This window comes from Seriola dumerili, unplaced genomic scaffold, assembly GCF_002260705.1.
Source record: "Seriola dumerili isolate Sdu_G_001 unplaced genomic scaffold, Sdu_1.0 BDQW01000025.1, whole genome shotgun sequence".
NCBI lineage: Eukaryota > Metazoa > Chordata > Actinopteri > Carangiformes > Carangidae > Seriola > Seriola dumerili.
The window spans coordinates 7,327,911-7,347,190 of NW_019174280.1; the positions used below are offsets into that span (position 1 = coordinate 7,327,911).

At 42.9% G+C, this 19,280-nt stretch overlaps 1 protein-coding gene across 2 annotated transcripts in view; it reads right to left on the reverse strand.

Annotated features, from left to right (window-relative positions):
* Positions 1-4,623: 4,623 nt before the first annotated feature.
* Positions 4,624-19,280, reverse strand: part of runx2 (runt related transcription factor 2) — a 39,510-nt gene continuing 24,853 nt past the window's right edge. Inside the window, exons 6-8 of one of the 2 annotated variants that reach the window (XM_022766643.1) lie at positions 11,073-11,240; positions 8,423-8,584; positions 4,624-5,617 (exon numbers count right to left, since the gene is read on the reverse strand). In XM_022766643.1, coding sequence (XP_022622364.1) covers positions 5,139-5,617; positions 8,423-8,584; positions 11,073-11,240 — 809 coding nt within the window. In that variant the 3' untranslated portion in view covers positions 4,624-5,138. The remainder of the gene's footprint in view (positions 5,618-8,422; positions 8,585-11,072; positions 11,241-19,280) is intronic. The other variant, XM_022766651.1, reaches the window with a different exon arrangement.

Below are 19,280 nucleotides of genomic sequence, written 5' to 3' on the forward strand. Positions count from 1 at the left end.
TCATTTCTTTTATTACAGGTCAAAAGACAAGTCGTCGTTTACAACCCCGTCTCTGTGAGGGTGAAGAACTTTTCATATCTGGTATTCATTTACAGCGCAAAAGCTCTTGAGCAGGCTAAAGTCTACAGAGACGAAATGTGGGGTGTTGGAACCTTAGTAGGAGTACCAATAACATAATAAGCACTAGTTTGGCCACATCCAGCCTGCTTTTGGCTGTATGGAGCACCGTATGGGTGGGCCCCTCACCCCAGTCCCTAAGGTTAAATAAAAAAGCCACTAGAGTGCGCCAAAGTACACAGTTATTGTTGACTCAGTTCGAAATTTTCTTGGACTAGGAGGGCGGTTGCTCAATTACAATCTGATCAAATTAAGATCAGTTTTGTGTATGTTATGGTGGGCATGGGCTGATCTCAAAGATGGTCTTCCTCTGAGACATTCAAGTGGAACGCCGCCATTTGTTGAGATCAGATGACAGAAGATTAGAGGTTCAAGGAGGTCAGGACTTCATGCTGATTCAACATTTAGGGGACGCACTGGAGAGCCCCCTGCCCTCGGTTTATCTCTGGCCTAAATGAGATATCAAGATGCATGGATTCCCTGTTTGAGGGTAGACACACACACACACACACACACACACACACACACACACACACACACACACACACACACACACACACACACACACACACACACACACACAGCCCTCAGCCCTGTTAGTGGAGACGGAAACATAGGCAGAGATATACAGCTCTGTGAGTGGTATGGGACCCTTGAGGATCACTTCCCGCCTGAGCTGCTCCTCTGAAACGTTTGTAGAGGTCAAGTAAACAGTTTGTATTGGGTTGTCAGCTCTGTGTGTGTGTGTGTGTGTGCAAAGTCATCTGAAAGGAGTGGTTTTGTCTCCTCATAAACTCCTGTTTGTATTTCTCTCTGTTGATTGCATAACATAAGGAAGAAAGTGGAGTCTGCTTTGTGCCGCTGCTGCAAAACTACTTATAACCTGGTATAAAAATCAAGCGCACATCATCGCTGGCATCATGTTCAACCATCAAATTTAACAGGGACAAAAACTCTATACCAACCCCGCATAAATGAGTCTGCCTCCGTGCTGCTGTCTCTCCCGTGCATGTAGGACATTATGCTAATTTCTCTGGGTGTCTGGGTCCCGTTGCTCCTCCGGAGTTCATTATTATAATTGCTAGACATGGCTGAGAACGCTGAGAATGTGAACCTGAAACCAGCGGGAGCTTTTTCCACGCAATCTATATTCAGGGAAATCCCGAGAATGTTCCCAATCTGAACCTTAAAAAAACACATGGGATGGTGTAGCTCTCCCTTTCTCCTCTCTCTCTCTATTTCAACATGTGTACGTGTGTGTGCGCACACTTAGATTGGCTCTATTATGTCTTGGAATAATGTAAAACAGCTTCCCTGGTTCTCCCTGTCTCTGTTCCTGTCTCCATCTCTCTGGTTTCCCTGTGCACCTTTGAAATGAAGCCATGGCAGTGGCAGTGGCAGTAGTAGTCTGGCTGAGCGTGCCGGGGGCCCCCAGCCCGCCTTAGTCCCCGTCCAAAGACAATGTTGGTGCAGACGGACCGGCAGACCAGAGATGACACCGCTAAATGTGCTTACAATGCAAAACATGCTCACAGATCTGCTTGTTAACTGTTTCAGAGAAGATTAAACAGGTGATGACACGGCTTAATGTTCTTGGAGAATTAACAGTGTGCTCACTGGTGGCCCTTTCTATTTAAATGGAAATTCATCAGACAGGGGAATCTAATCCAAATACCCAGACAATAGGGTGGATACATAAACCTTTTTACATTAAAGATCTGCTCTAAAAAAATGTTCAGTTCCCTCTTAAAAGCAAACTTCTCCTTCTCCCTCACAGAAATATTCAAAATCTATGAATATGCAAATAATGTTCCTTTCAGAAGTCTAACTACTGAACACAAGATGCCTTCTACTTCCACTCTCAGTGTTTGTGCACTGGAAGTTACAAGTTTCCACATCACACTTGTGTAAATTGCAAGCTGGACCACCATTGGCGTCCCGTGGTGATGTCACAACATCATCACGTATGCAGGAAACATCTTAAACACTTAAACAAGGAAACTTTCAACTTTCCCCTTCAAGCAAATAAATATGAAAACAACCTTCTATTATCAAACTCAGCATATACAACATTCATTAAGTAACAGTAAGGAAAACCCCTTTGAGAGCAGACAGAAAATGTGGTGGATAATCTCTATACACACATACATATTCCTTTTCATATCAAACAAAAACAATCATTTTGGTGGAAAGAGGAGATTAAGAGGAAAGAGGAAAAATTAAGTTACAAAATTCCTATTTTATTCTTAAAATAAACAAAATGTACAATCACAATGCCAATTTCACTCACTGTTGTCAGGTCTGTTTGTCCCTTTAAAAAAAAAATCACTTGATGAAACGTACCAGCAAAATCTAATGGAGTCTCCATTAGTTTCAGTTTCCTGACAAGTGTTCATGAGAGAAGAAGCATAACAATAGACATAACAAGTAAACTTTACATAAGAGCAGGGTAAAGTACGTTTCCTGGATTATCATACATGTTGATCATTAAATAATACAAGGTCTTTGATGACAGACTGTACGCAACATTAAACCAAAAGAAAGAAAATGACGAACCTCTTCTTTTCTGAGGAAGAAAAGAAAAAAAAAACACAACACAAACAAAAGCACATGAAGACAGAATGGGATGTCAGTGCTGCGTTGATGTGTAAACAGTTTTTAAAAGACCATTTCCTGTTCAAAATTGGGAAAAAAAAGAAGAGGTTTAAATAAATTGCAACAGATGTGCATAGTTACTGTGGAGACACTGGGTAAATTTGTAATTGGAAAAAAGCTATAAAATCACAACAATCTAAAAGGTTTTTATTTGCTTTCTTATGTTACACTGTAACAGCAAAAACACTTCTCGTTTGGGCTGAAGCAGTCGGGGAAATGTAGTGTGACATGTTCAATTCCATTAAGCGAGTTCAGAACATCCTCTGCAGAGACTGGGAAAGAGGCACTGCGTGCAAACCTTCAATGAAAAGCTTGAAGCCTGATCCTTGGACAGGGCCATGTTTTTCTCAGCTTTTTCAAATTGGGTTATAATATTACCTACATGCACTGAATATCATATTGTATGAAAGCAAAAAAAAAAAAAAAAAAGAAAAGTTTTTTTCAAACAAATACCAACTGCCTTTTGAGATCAGATTCAACTCCAATGTAAATGGCTTGTTTGGCCAAGTGTTATCCATTCGGCGTATGTGTGTGTGTGTCTGTGTGTGTGACTCCAGTGGCGTTATATCTGCACTGAGGACCAAAACCACGAGCCCTGCTGGCAGCCAGCCACAAGTGCTGCTAGAAATAAAACAAGAAATAAGTGCTTTATGAAACAAACATACACAAGTCTCCCATATCTTTTGGTTACCAGTTTGCTGCCAGCAGCTGCGTCCAATCACCTTGGTTTTTGCACTTTTTCCTTTTACTCCAACGCTTTTTCAAAAAATCTCACATAGTAATTTTAGATTGGAAAAAAATAAATCAGACCTCCCACTTATCCTGGTGCCACAGAGAGATTTTAGACCGTGACACTGGCTAGTGAGGATGGTACAAATGTATTTGGTAAACCATGTCAACAAAAGCAAGAAATGGAAAATAAATAAAAGTCTGGAGGAATGTCACAGCCCATTTTGTCTTTAACTGTGATATCTCCTTCTCAGTCTCAAAGACTGAAAGAGAAAAGAAAACGCAAAGAAACAAACAAAGACAAGTACCCATGTGTGTCACACACTAAGACAAACTTTTTCAAAGCTATCTTTTGCACATGATATGGAAGCTACAATAGACTTGGCATGTTTCCCTATGATCTTGACAGAGCAAAATGGATATGAAAAAAGACATGCAGGGATCACCCAAGGATTATTCCAGTCCTGAGGAGTTCATGTATCACAAACTGAGTGAACCTTAAAGTCTGACCTGCTGCTTTGGAGCGCGCCGCTAGACGAGGCACCGCCGCAATCATCTTTGGGCTACATGTCAATTCGTGTATAAATGTACCATTTTTTATGTGGACAAGAAAATACATATGTATCTGTGTGCATGTCAGACTAGACAAACTAAAGAAATAAAGCAGATTTTATCCCCAAATGGATAATTATTTTCCCCCATTGAAGCTCTCTTCCATGGTATGTTGCCAAGAGGCACAATACGAGTTATTGCTCAATAAATACCAAAGGTTTAATTCCAAGCCAAATGTGTGTCAACGCCTAGCGAGGATGTGGGGCTCTTAACGTGTGGAGCAGTTAAACTGAAAGTTACACCAGAAGAAACATGTCGCAATACACTTTGGAAATTACATTTCATATTTGAAACGATTTAAATCTTTGGGTACTACAAAAAAATTAAACCTCTCACTCTGTTAAATTACCTATCAAAAAAAAAAAAAATTCATTTTAACTTAGTCATATAGATGCATCAAAAATATTCAGATTACACTTCTTTGACTCAAGTTTCAAATACATTACATAATTTATGGCTTTATAAGTTAAAACTAAGAAAACGCCTCAATCTACATCGTTTCACCCACAATATACAAGTTAAATTAATTGATTTAAAGCAAATTTACTGTCCATACCACTGAAGGTAACATATGTGTTACTCTCATCACTTGCTACTCAGTGCTTAACTTGCATCTTGATATTGTCGTAGTACAAAAACATGCTCTGCAAAAAGCCTTACTGAAATACAAACACTATACAAAAGAGGCAGTCTCTTACAAATATTGTTGAAGCATCCCTTAGCTTGTGGATTATAATAAACTAAAATAATGTCTCATCCACTTGGGCCTAGTAAACCAAAATTGTCTTTCTCATTATTGCTGTGAGAATGACTCCCTTTGTAGTGCCTTGGTCAAAACACATTCCAGGAAGACAAGTCCATACAAGTTTGGTCTTTTTTTTTCTTTTTTATCTCAACCTTAATTTCCAAGTAAAAGGTAGAGATAGCTGATGAGAGCTCAAAAATCCCCTTTTCAATAAAAAAAAGGTTTTGTGCTTTCAAACCATGACATCAGTTGACTTCCAATCTCCACCCCCTGGCTTTCTTCAATATGGCCTCCAGACAGCTTCATCCATGCGGCCTCCAGGGTTGAGAACTGTTGGGGAGTTACTGTGGCTCCCGTCGCCGTCCACCCCTCCCTCCGTCTGGCTGGGCAGGTTGGGGTTCACCAGGGAGGTGCCCGTGGAGGCGCTAGTGCAAGGCGGGATCATCCGGGAAGGTGAGCGATCCCCGCCGGGAACCATGGAGAACTGGTACGAGCCGGATGACGCTCCATAGTAGAGATAGGGTGTGCTGCTGGTCTGAAAGGGTCCGCTCTGGCTCTGGGTGGAGCCTGGGTAAGGAGGGGGAAGGTAGGTGTGGTAGTGGGCGCTGCCCAGCGACATGGCGGAGGTGACGGGCGGGGTGTAGGTGAAGGTGGCCGGGTAGTGCATCCGAGGGCTGGAGAAACGAGTCTCTGTGAGGGAGGAGAGGCCCGGGAACTGACGCTCAAACTGGCCAGGGAATGGGCTCAGGTCGGAAGAACCTGAAGAAACACACACACACACACACACACACACACACACTCACACACACACACACACACTCACACACACACACACACACTCACACACACACACACACACACACACACACACTTTTAGGATTCACTGACATCAACAGAGCAGCAGATATCATTATATCATGTCTATGTTCTATATATTATATCAATAATAACACTTCTTACCGGTTTGTCAGTTTTGATTAAGTGAAATGTGGCACTGGACTCTTAAACTATTTAGCACTATTGAATTTAACAAATAAGTCCCCTGAGAGATGAAACGGTAGTAAACTGAATTGTACGTAATCAGACATTTCATGCCAGAAATGAGTATTAACCAATCTGGATTGGCTAAAGGATTGTGTGGGCACAGTTATGAAATACGATTTATTCATAAATATCCATCAACTTCTGTGATTGTTCACTTCAACTCCCGAGTTTTGATAAAGTTAAAAAGCACATCAGCAGAGTCCCACACATGAATATGTCTTAATATGTTTACGCCTCTGCGTATTTATATTTCTGTGTGTGTGTGTTGGCGTATGTTTATGTGTATCTGTATAACTGTTTATGCATGCAAACACACACTCCATCGTGCAAACACAGTGTGTGTGTGGGTGTGTGTGTGTGTGTGTGTGTGTGTGTGTGTGTGTGTGTGTGTGAGGGAGGGGGATGTATGTGTGTGAATACTGTATGCACATAAAAAAGCAGTTGGGATGAATCAGGAGCTGCACATGTGGAAACACTTTGAGCAGAAACAGTTTCCATGAGATCCATAATGAGGCAGGGCTGAGCTCTGATGTGGCTCCTCTCCTCGCCTCCCATCGGCTCCAGCATGTGTGTGTATGTGTGTGTCCGTGTGCACGCGCGCCCGAACGAGTGTGCAAGAGAGAGAGAGAGCTGAGAAGGAGCTGCTCCATCTCACCCTTCGTTCCTCTCTTCGCTTCATCCCTTAAAAAATACCCAAAAACCACTAACTGGCTGCGGCGAGCTTCGCGCTGGGCGCAGAGTTTAAGGAGAATAGGAGGTCCTCCCCCTCTCGCGCTCCCTCCCGTCTCCTCTCAGTGGTTTAGTCCAGCCATGGCGCTCTTATCATAAATCACCAGGCGTCTTCCGTGTCACCATGTCTGCTGTGAGAGGACAGGGGGCGGCGGGGAAGAAGCGGTGGGGGTGGGGGGGACGCAGTGTTTATGTGCAGGGAGGAATTGCGAAGCCCGGTTTGTCGCTAGCGTCAGATAGCATATGCTGCCAATTAAGGCCTTTAAACTTCCTCTTTCCACAAGATCCGTTTGATTCTAATAGAAATAGTAGGTGATTGTCTCTGCTGTAGAGGAGCAGTGTGATCTCAGACATGACCGGCGCTGTTCAATAAACTCCTGACTCCTGCTTTTAACATTTGGACCTATTTTAGTGCTCAAAGGGGCCGTGTGATGATGAGCCAGATCGAACTTTATTGGTTTAAATGAAACCAGAGTGGAACATATTTGGAGAGATTTTACAAAGTTTGGAGCATCATTTCCAAATTAGGTGTCTGACTTGACTGATGAACTTTTGCAACTGCTTCTTAGCAGCTGTAACATTTCAACAGCAGAGCTGGACTGTGTGAAGGTGTGTGTGGAGGGGGTGGGAAGGTGCTGTGTTTGCACTGGAGCATCCATATCAGCTTCTGCTTGTACTTGTCGGTATGTTCTGTGGCTGGATACTGTTACAGTGCAGCCTGGCGAGGTGTCAACATGATCTCCAGAGATCTGAGAGCCTTAGTCACATCACTTACGATGCATTAAGCGCTCGAGGTGTGCGAGTGGGTAAAAGGTGGGAGGCGAGGTCTTGGCCCGTGTTTATGCGTGTGCACGTCCTCGCACATGCATGTGTGTCACTTTGAGAACAAAGCCTGAAGCTCGTGAGATGAAAGCTGAAGGGGAAGACCGAACTAATCAAAGCTGACAAGGCAGCTGGCTGGATTTTAAACCCTTTCTAATGCAGAGTCACACGGCCGCGTCGCGTAATCACTCACCCTCGCTCGGGGCATACACACACACACACAGAGGAGGGTGCAGTATGTTAGCACAAGGAAACAGAAGGAAAAAAAAACAGGGTAGAAAAAAAAAATAAAAACCTCTCATGGCAGTGAGTCAAACAGGTGTACGGGGGAGAAACTTGTCTGGCGGCATGTAAGGATTTTAAAGGAGCTTTCACATTGGGGGAAAAACAGAGACAAATTGGAACACAGATGCCGCCGTTACAGCAAACAGACTGGCTAATGCAATTACCCAGAATGCCTTGTGAGAGTAGCGTATCGCTATAAAGACACTTTATTTGTCAGTCACGAGCCTGTTATTATCCCTGGGCCTGTTATTACCCATACTCCTCTGGGATCAAAGGCTTGGAGCGAGGAAAAAAGGAAACAATCGTTTTTTCCTCCACTGTTTAAAAAACGCCATCCAAACCGCTCTCTGGATAGACAGTCTGACTCTGACAACATACTTCATTCCTCACGTTCATTTCAGAATGAGCTAATAGCAGCTCGCTGTGGTGTATTAGTCTTCTACTAAATAGTAGCACATCCTTTTTTTTTTCCTGTAGTTCACCGAACAAGTCTTTGTTTATGTTTCTGCTTTTGTCTGAGTGTGAAAATCGTGTGTGTGAGCGTCTGTCTTTCTCTCCCCCCTTCCGTCCCTCCCTCTATCGCTTAAGAGAAATGTGTGATCTAGATTATTTGTAGCAGATCAGTGAAGCGTGACCGGACAAGGAGCCGGGCAGTTTCACATGGTGGCAGAGAGGTGGTTCTACCTGGCAATCGTCTAGGCACGTCACTGATGGCAGGCAGGCCCGTGCCTCGGCTGGAGGAGAGGGGGGTGGTGGAGTGGACTGAGGGGGATGCCATTGGACTCAGGTAGGACGGGTACGTCTGTTCATATGACCAGGGAGGAGAGGACTGGGACTGACGAGGGTCTGATGGGGAGAAATTGAGCGAGGGAGGAAGAGGAGGAAGGAGAAAAATAAGCCAGAAAGACAGAGAGAGAGAGAGAAAAAAAACAGACAGGAAAAGAGAAAGAATAATTACCAGAGGCCAATCAGCTGCTTCAGCATGTTCGAATTTTTTGCTTAACTATGGAGCCAATTGACAACAGCATTCACAACAACTGCAGACATTATTAGTGACTGTGTTTTTCTGCGCTTGTGTTTAGAGGTAAGTATCAGTTGGGCGTGTTATGCAACATCCTCTGTAATGACACATCTGATGTTTACTTTCGAAGAGAAGATCTTCCTGTTTGCCTTATAAAACATTGTGCTTGCAGCTGAGGCACAGAGAGCCTTGCTGGCACTTACCCAGGGTGTAAACACACCAGTAGACCAGCCATGAAAATAACCGTTGCACATACTTCAACATTGTGTCTGTGCTGCAATATAAGTGCAAAGCATGAACGTTGATGGCGATCGCATTATGTGTAAGTTTTTCTTACGTGTTATGTTGATATTTGTGAACTAATTTGTGATTTACAATCTGTAATTCAGTGATTCCCAAACAGGGGTACTTGTTCCCCAGGGGGCACTTCTGTGGTTGTTATGGGTTGTGTGGAAAGATTGCAGAGTTGCTCAACTAATAGAAAAAAAAGAAAAAGAAAAACAACAACAACAACAAAACAGATAAATAATAGAAAATAGCTATGGTAATGAAGAAACATGGTGAAAGTTGAAATAGCTAATGGATGGATGGCTAAAGTAGATAGATAGCTAAAAGTAATGGATAAATCAAAATGACATAAATTAAATTAATGACAAAACTGTTAAAATGGTTAGCTTAAAGCACTACTGGATAAATGGTGCAAATAGTTTGCTAAAATTAATTAATAGATAAATAGGCTAGCTGAAACAGCTAAACATCATGGATAAATAGTAGAGCGAGCTTAATGAAGTGGTAATGGATGACAGTTGAACGTCAGGCTTCTGCCACTCCAAACAGTAGCAGTAAGAAAGCAAAGGTGACCAAACTGACCAACCTTTCACAGATCAATTGATGAAAACTCTTAAATAATTAATAATCTTAAATAAAATCAGGTTTATGATAAATTCAGAATATATTCGAACATGAAGGGTGTCGATGACGGTGTAGATGAGACGGGGCTGTGGGGGTACATCTGACAATCACTGCTCTAATCAATACAACTGCACTCCTAAAATTCAAACTTCACCTCAGAATATTTACACCTGAGAGGCAGTTTGCTGACATGGTCCAGCGGATAATACCCTCCATTCACCACCACACCGCTACGCTGTTTAACCATCCTTCAAACGATCCACTAAGTAACACTACAAAGCCGTGTCAGAGAGTAACTAGGAGCTAAATGACGACCTGTGACGAGTCTGCAGAGGTGTGAGGGCGATCAGGTAGCAGCCATCCCGCACCGTGACAGATGGCGTTACCTTCTAGGACGTAGATAGATTGAGTGACGGAGCAGAGAAAGACAGACGATCTCAGAGGCAAAGTAAGACACTGCACAAGGCGTTCTGTGGCATGAACCGCCGGCCCCATCAGGAGCGGCCCAGGGCTCCAGTTGGGGTTTGATATTTCGCCTTCCATACAGTAAATGTTGCTCAGCTTGTGCCTCAGCCTGCTCGCTTATTCAGTGAATCTCTTTAGGACACTGTTTAGAAAAGTGTAGCTATATCCCCCCTTCTCATTAAATTCTTCAACACTGCTATATTTGTTTTTTCTCTGCAGTTTGTGTGTAAAATACAATGTGAAAAACCGAAAATGTTTAAAATGCTCAGAAACACAAACGTAAAATGTGGGCCCGGGCAATCTGTTTCAAAACAATTTTGTGATATTATTAAAAATATTTTTCTGATTTAATATAATGATTTGACTTTAGCAATTTAACTTAATTTAAAAATCACAATATGGAAAAAGCATAACACATAATTCCATATAAAATAATCAAATTTATGTTCAAAAGTAATGAAATATGTTCTAGTTTTTTTTGAGTGAATTTAGTAAAAATAACAGTGAGATCATATCACAATGACATGATTTTAACTAAAGTCGAAATACAATAATACTGAATGATTGCCCAGTCTTAATTAAATGTCTGGTATTCTTGGAAGCAGGAAACATAAAAACATGATGTCACATAGCAAAAGAAGCACAATAACAATAGGTTAAGCCTCAAATGATTTTCACTCTGAGTAGAAAAGGTTTCATTGTTCGGTACAGGAGAATATGGTGCAATATTTAAACTTATTTCAATGACACAACACACTGGAAGCACTGTTGACCCCTAACCATGTAATCGCAGAGGACAGAGGTCAAGCTCAACTACAGAACAGTAAGCCGACAGAGACTCAGTGCTTTGCTTCACGAGGGTGGATGCTTGTTGTAATGGTGCTTGAACCCAGTCCTTCTTGGGTGTAAGGTAAGAGGTGATGTTTCGGTGCTCACCTGTTATCTGCGTCTGTCCCTGCGGGTTGAAGGAGTTGGCTGCCGTGTTGAGAGTTGGCCGGGGGGCTTGAGTGGGAACGGTGACCCTCACCCTCATCCTCTCGAGCTCACTGAGGCGGTCTGAGAAGAGACCAGTCTTTGGAGGGTCCTCGAGCTTTTGACGATGCCCTGCAGACACACACAGAGTTTTTCATTGGATCAGAGTTGCACGAGTCACAGATGGGATCCAGGCTGTAATAAAAGACAATTTTATTAGATATGAGTGTTTATATTGTTATTACTGCTGTAATGTTGGATGCAAAACATAATTTTATTAACGTTAGTTTGTTTTCTGTTCTCTTGGCATACAACTTTCCTGTATAATGGACATGTGCCATTCCTTACTTAGTAAATGTTTATGCTCTTAATCAAAGAAGAGCTACAGAGGCTTTTGGGAATGGGATGCTACATCCTGCTAATTAACAAAGACCTCTGCAATTATCTTGTATCAACCTTGCATGGGAGAAAAAGAGAGTTAAGGGATAGAGTAAGAAGTTGCATGTATGTTAAGTTTTAACCTGAGGCTTCTTCCTTCCTCTCACGCCATTTCCCAATTATCCCCACAGGAGTCGTAACCTTTGCCAAATATATTATAGCTGCTCTTTTCCTGCATTCCTCCGCTGATCACCTTGCACCCTTTATATTCCTGATCCTATTCTCATCAGTTTTTCAGGCTGGTATCTCTGGACTCCTCCAATATACATGTACAATACATGCACATTGCAAACAGATAGATCGTGCAGCCCTGTTGGCCCTGTAGTGGGAACCTCAGCCCAGGTGTAGACTATAGTTTTGCAAAGGTGGGGTAAAAACAGAGGCCTGTGCACACACAGTCCCTTTTAACACTGACATAGGACTGTGTCAGTACGTCTGTCTGGTCTCGCACTAGTTCCTCTGTAAAGGCGGTAAAGTAAATATCAAACAGAGGAGAGCAGAAACTCCTGCTGTGCTTGGCGGAGCTCCAGCTGGCTCAGGCAGAAACAGCGAGCTACTTCACAATCCTGCCCAACCTGCCTGGGCTGGGAACAAAGGCCTGGCACTACACCTATAGCACTGGGTGGGTGTTATGGAGGAAGAGGAGAGGAGAGGAGAATCATCATTTGTGTTACTGAAGGATTATTACGAAGATCAAAGACCACAGAAAACTGCTCACTGGGGATCCATGTGGACTAATAGTCTAACATATGTACTAATACCCACCCCCCTCGACCCAGCTGAGAAGCTTTGTTGCATGCCATCCCCAGCTTTCTGTGTTACTGCATATTTCCTGTCACTTTCACTGTCAAATAAACACTAAAAGACACAGAAAAAAAAATCCTTTAAAAACCGCCTCATCTTCAGCGCAGCATTTTTCCACTATTGCATCTTCGAAAAAAATTATTTCAGCCTCAGAAATGCTTTTATAAACCATCTGACTCTTCACAACAAATTAATTTATTCTGGAACAACAGTTTGGAATTTTAATACCAAATACTGCTGCTATGAAATGAGACTTGAGAATGGCGGCAGTGAAAAAGCCGCCAGTGACAGACCACGATTTTTATTACAATGACGTTACTGGACTGGCATCATCCAGTTCAAAATAAACACACAATCTCATCATCGGCTTCTTAACATAGCTGCTTTGGGACGTAGAATAATATCGGCTACTTGAAAACCTCAGCTTATTGAAGACTTTATAACATAATTCTTGTCCATATTTCATTAATAATATTTCTTCATCGTTCCTGTGGATAATTTGTGCCTCTCGCTGGCATTCCTCATCTCTCTGTGCAAGCTGTGCCCAGTCAATCATAGCGTTTCCATTTTCAACAGACCGAATTTCTATTCTAAAAAAGCCTCGGGACACAGTGCGGGCTTTGTGCACAGCCCGTCTCCTAGTGATGGGAATAAATAGCAATGGGAGACCAAGGGAGATGAGGGGAGACAGAGGGGGACAGACACGAGGAGGGGGGGGGGGGGGGGCACAGGGGGGGGAGGGGGGCGCATGGAGAGGAAGAGACCCTGATGACCAGTAAATTAAGAGCTCTGGATGGGTCTGAACCAGTCAGGAGACACATGCTCTGTGAAGAGTGCTGAGCACGGAGTACAGCGAATGGTGAAACAGTTAGAGAGGGTTTGGGATTTTGACATCTCTGAGGGAGATCTCAAAATACAGACAGATATTTACATGTATATTTAAGAAGATGAACACAGTTCTGATCTGGATGATAAGCCAGCTCTCTATCACCGGTAACTTAAATTTTATCACACAATTTCAGTAACTCTCAGCTTCCACCCTCGACTACAATTCTGTCAAAAAACCTATGGATGCAACCCTGTTTAAAGGAAACCAATGTATTTTTTCTCTTATAGGAATGCAGCATGTCAACCACCACATCAAGGTCCACTTTACACTCCAAATAGCCAGACCTCAAGTCCATTAGTTTAGCAGTCCCTGACAGTAAATACAGTTTTTCATGAGTTAATTACACCTTTTAGACGACAACTGTTGCCAAACACAAGACGTCTCAGCTGTTTTATCGGAACCCTAGCAGGGCGGAGGAATGAGCCGGGGGTATTTAAAGGAGCGGGAAAGGCGGATGATTTCACTGCCGTAGGGAAAGTCCCTGAGATTCCCATCATCCCTGTGAAAACAGCGGAGATTTTCGATAGCGCCTGCCACTTCCCTGCCCAGCCAGCGGCCGGAAACATGGACAGATTCAGACCAGATGTGAGCAACTTGCACACACACAAAAAAACACACGTAGAAACACACACATGCAAGAATGGATGTATGCAAACACATGTCTGCGCATGCAATCATGCACATTTGTGCACATGCATGGTGCATACACCTTTGCCCACAGTACAAACTCACACACACACACTAAAAAAAGATTAATAATGATTAGATAACACCTCTGTAGATAGTATCTCTAATCACACAGTTGCACACTGATCCTAGAATAGTATTATTTCAGCCGTCCAAGAGACATAAGTCTGGATTCGACTCGCCCCTGCTGATCTGATAACAGTTAGTAAGAGCAAGTAGGCAAACAGAATATAAGTCCCCCGTAATTAATGGCAGCATTATATTGGATCTGAGCCTGAGCATAGAGATCTTTAACGGATGGTTAGCTATTCCCTCATATGTTCTGGCTGAAAATATTCCTCAAACACCCAAATTCCTTTAGCTATGGGATGGCTGCTGTTGGGATTTTGCATGACAAGGGTAACTAGTCCCAAGGGCTAAAAGTTTAAAGGAATTGTTTGACATTTTGTGAAAAATGCTAATTCGCTTTCTTGCCAAGTGTGAGATAAATATGAAGTTATAGGGGGAAACAGGTAGCCTGGATTTGCCTGAAGGTAATATTATTTGTACAGATTAAACAAACATAAACAATGTTTTCGATTAGTGGGGTCTAGAAGTGGTTGTAGGCTGATTTTGCTTCCTTCATACAGAGCTAGGCTAACTGTTTTCCTGTTTCCAGTCTTCATGCTAACATCTCCTGGCTATAGCTTCATATGTTACTTATTATCAGCTTATCAGTCATGTGTGAAGCGCGATCAACTGCACTAACCTGTTTGAAAGGTGATATTCAAACAAAGATATTTACCGTACTGACATATATCTCTCACCAGGAAGGTGTTTCCAAAATGTCAACCTACTCCTTTAAAGAGCCTCCTCCCCCCACCAACACATCAAGTTTCAGCTATCGTTACAGACACATCAGTAGGAAATTCTCCTGCCTGCTGCCTGACTAAGTAACATGTGAGGAAAATGCGTAGCGCCAGAAAATCCTGAATAAATGGGATAATTTATAAATTTGGTGTCACGTCATGCCCTCTAAGCCCTTCAGTCTGGTTTATGATCACTGGGTGAGCTCGAATGAATGTATCTTTGGGGCTGATTCAGAAAAACCCCCATGCTCATGGAGCCTGAGTTGAATCAGCCAGTCTGTGTTTGTGTGCGTATGTATGTGTGTGTCAGTCATCTCGCGGTGGAACAGCCAGTAAAGTCGATGAATGAATACACTGGGTCCATATTTCACTTTTTTATTTGGAGCCCTCACAGTGGCCATGTTGTTTTTGTGAGCAGTCAGAAACAATGAATTATTTCAGGTGGCAATCTGAAGCTGGCAGAGCGTGGCGCGGGAGGAAAAGCGCTGAGTGGGTGACAGCCAGACGCCCGTCTACCATGGGGGTCTGGTATAAAGAGAGACGAGAGAGGAAGAAAGGGAAGAAAAAAGAAGAGGAGAGCTAATAAAAACAGAACTGGAAAAAAAGAAGAGAAAAGGCGAAAAAGTGGAAAAGAGAGACGAGGGAGGAGGTTTGGGAGATGAGGCAGCAAGCGAAGGAGAGAAGGAGAAAGAGAGAAAGGGGGAGCCAGGCTGTCGTGGAGCGCTGCCAGCCGTCTGTGTGGTCCATGCGTTCCAGCCTGGAGGAAGCAAGCCAGGCAAGGGAAGGGCACACACATACACACACACACACACTTACGTACACACACAGACACACACAACAATTCCCAATGGCGATACATTTATTGAAAGCAAAAACACTTATATACACACTTGTACGATACTGTCCATAGTTTAAAGAGCACTCACAGACAGCGTACCTCTGCACCTCTCTGCTCACATTAAAGTGTTTTGATTCAGAACAGGGCAGAACAAATCCCCCAGAGATGTTTTTGTTGCAGCTCAGAGCCAACCAACTCCGGACCCTCTTTCTTAATCTTTATCTCTTTTTATGATTCACTTTCTGCCTCCCATTCTCACTCTTTATTCATCTGTCTTTCTCTATGTCTCTCCCTCCCACTGAATGATTTTGTGTTTTGCGTTGTAGAGGCCTTGGCACCTCTTCAAGGAACTTCATGAGACATTCAACTGACTGACTGCCTCTGGAAAAGCCTGAAGTCTTTTTTTCTCCTCTCTCTTTTTCCCCTCTTCCCTCCCTCCCTCCCTCCCTCCCTCTTTTCATTCCTTTTCCTCCTGATGTTTGGGTGAGTTTTATTTGTCCGGATCCCATTGTTAAAAGCTGCTTCGAGTAAAGCAGCAGATAATGGTTGTGGGTGTGTGTGTATGTGTGTGTATGTCTGTGACGGACAAAAGACTACTGAGTCTTTTAAAACCCTTTTTAATTACCTGGATCCTGTACAAAAGTATATTCTATTTTTTGGACAGGTTGCTTGAGGCAGTCACTGACAAGGCATGAAAATCCAGAGACATAAAGGGCCTCATATTCCTGTACATAATTCAAGGAAGTTAAATGGCAGCTGGCTGACATCATCTAAATATTGTGGTACAATGTAATTAGCATATGTGAGGATCTTAGCATTTAGCATTGAGCATAAACATCTGTTGTAAGAAACAAAGCCTGGGCCTTACAGCAGGTAATAATACCCTACAAGTGCATGTAATGGCATGTGTATGTGATGACAATGTTAGGAGACCTTTTGGTGTTGTCATGACAGATGTGTTAATGGAGGCATCTCACTTACTCATACTGTTTACAGCCTTGCAGCGCGGAAGATGGCAGACTTATTTCAGGAGTTTTAATAGAGTGTAGCCTAGCAACCACTCTAATAAGGTTGTGTTGAGGTGTGAGGACTTTTGTCTGAGTGGAAGCATGCATCATCCTCTGCTCCTCATCTCTCTTGTGGTGTGCCACAAGGCTCAGTTTTAGGCCCACTATTGTTTTTTGTTTACATGCTTCCTTCTTGGGACATTATTATCAAATAAAATATTAATCCTTTAAAATACACCATCCCTCCCATGGGATGCTTTGGTCTTGGTATGATTCAGATGTTATTTCAGCTGCCTTTTATGGGGTTAAGTTTAATTTTTATGCAGACAACCCCCATGTACTGTATGTACCAATAACACCTGGCAATATTAACAGTCTTCATGAGATTAAGCACCGGATGTCCAATTTTATAGATAATTTTATTTCGGTCCTCCAAACTTCCCTCAGCGCATCGTTAACAATCTTGGCAGTCCCCAAGTATGTATTAAACCTGTGGCTAGAAATCCCCCTTTGATGTTAAAGCAAAAAAGTCCTTCTTTTCTGTCCTCTGCTGACTTGGAGAAAGTTATCCACTGCTTTTGATTCATCCCAACAGAACTACTTTAACTCAGTTTAGCCGTCTCTCTCAATTGTAGCCTGTCCAAAATTGGCAGCAATGCGTTTAATAAATTCAGGGAAGTGTGATCACACCACCCCTATCTTAGCCTCCATTCACTATGAGTTAATTTCAGAGCTGATGTCCAAATTTTACTTGTTACATTCAAAGTTAAATTAGGTCTAGGCCCAAAATACATTTGTCACCTCCTGACCTCTTGTGAGCTGGACCAACCTGAGGACCTCTGGCAACAGTGTCCTGGCTGTTCCAAGGTCCAGGTTAGTAACTAGATGCAACAGAGCTTTTGCTGCTTCGAAATTCCTTGCTGGAGCAATTTAGGTTTGCTACTTCTATGTCAAGTCACTTTGCATGCATTTCAATGTTCATAATTTCTAGCCTGCTATTAGCCTGCTCAAATATTTCCTTATTTGAGTTTACATTATTTTATTTTTCCCTTTTGTCTCTATATTAGTGTTTAAAAAAATCTTTATCTATGCACACTTGCACACATATTAAGTTACTATTATTATGACAGCTATCAATGTGAATGTATAGAGATAGAGAGCTGCATAAATATTGTGTGCATATGTGAGTGTAACTATGTGTGTGTCGCTGGAAGAGTTGGCTTGGCAGACAGGTCTTCTGAACCACTAATATTGTCTGCAGGCCTGTAAGTAACCAGGGCCTCTTCACCAGACTTGTTAACACCCTGACCAAAACTGAACCAAAACACGACCCCGTCTCCGAGCCCAGAACCCCCAGACCCAGCGGCTTCAAACACCAGAGAGCAGAGACGGGCCTGACCGCTAACCTCCACCACTGACGCATAACACACACACACGTCTCACACACACACACACACGCCCGGTTATGCACAGTAACCACTGCAATATGCCACAGCAAGACACAGTATGTGTGACGCCATAATGGTTTTTGTCACCTCCTATGTTTGTCTGTCATCAATTAACTATAATGAGAACAGTGGGTTTGGACAGAAAGCCTTGTATATTGTGTTATTATGGCTCAGCTATTATCACTCAGGAAGTTTGTCTCAGCTGGCTGCAGCCACCGTCAGGAGCAGCTGAAAGGAGACAGAACCACCTATAAAAGCATATTGGTTTAAACAACCACTCCCTGTCTATTAGCTCAAAATGACATTTAATGAGGCCTATTAGCTCTGCTCCAAATCAGCACTGTGGCTACACTAGACACGAGACTAATGACACCCATAACACACTCTCTCTCTCTAAAAACATTGTCATGTGGGTGCACACATGCAGACACAGGCGCTAAAGGACAGCCATACATGCATCTGTAATCATATCTACATTAACAAACACACATGCACATTCCTACACGCATGAACACACACAGACACATACATGTACAAACACAGTTGTTGAGTTGTTGGTACAGTGGCAAACCACAGGGTAACCAAGAGCTGTCAAACGATTAAGCACAATGCGAGCCACAGAAACCAAGTTAGCCTGCCGCTAATAACACAGTGGCCAGAGGGACCTGACTAACCACTTACCATACTCGCACACACACATATGCACACACTATAAACCTCTAAGGAAAATCATACCACAGATCTTTAAACTAGGCCTCACTGATATTCGTCACTCTAACCACCCAATTAATTAGCTAAAGCTCAGCGCCACAGTTCAGAGATATGAGCTCCCTTCATTCATGGGTGGTCCTTCTTTATTCCCCCCACTGATATTAGATGAGGAACCGCTGGGGAAATGACATCCCTCAGGAAGACTCATATGGCTACCATAAGGCTTATCAAACACGCTGACACAAAATGTTCTTCCTGAATGAGACACCCACAACCAGGCAAGTCATTAACAGGGAGCAAGAGCTGACAGTTTAAAATTCAATTCATAGTGTTATTGTCACCTTATTTTCCACAAACAACACAGTGCTTTTACAGAGCAGGGCCATTGAGTGCCAGTGTATGTCAACTTTAAGACAGCCTACTGTTCTTTCTCTGTGTGGACCGCTCCCTGTAGGGGCCCAGCGTACCACAGGCCTCCTAATTACCCACTCGTTTAACACAA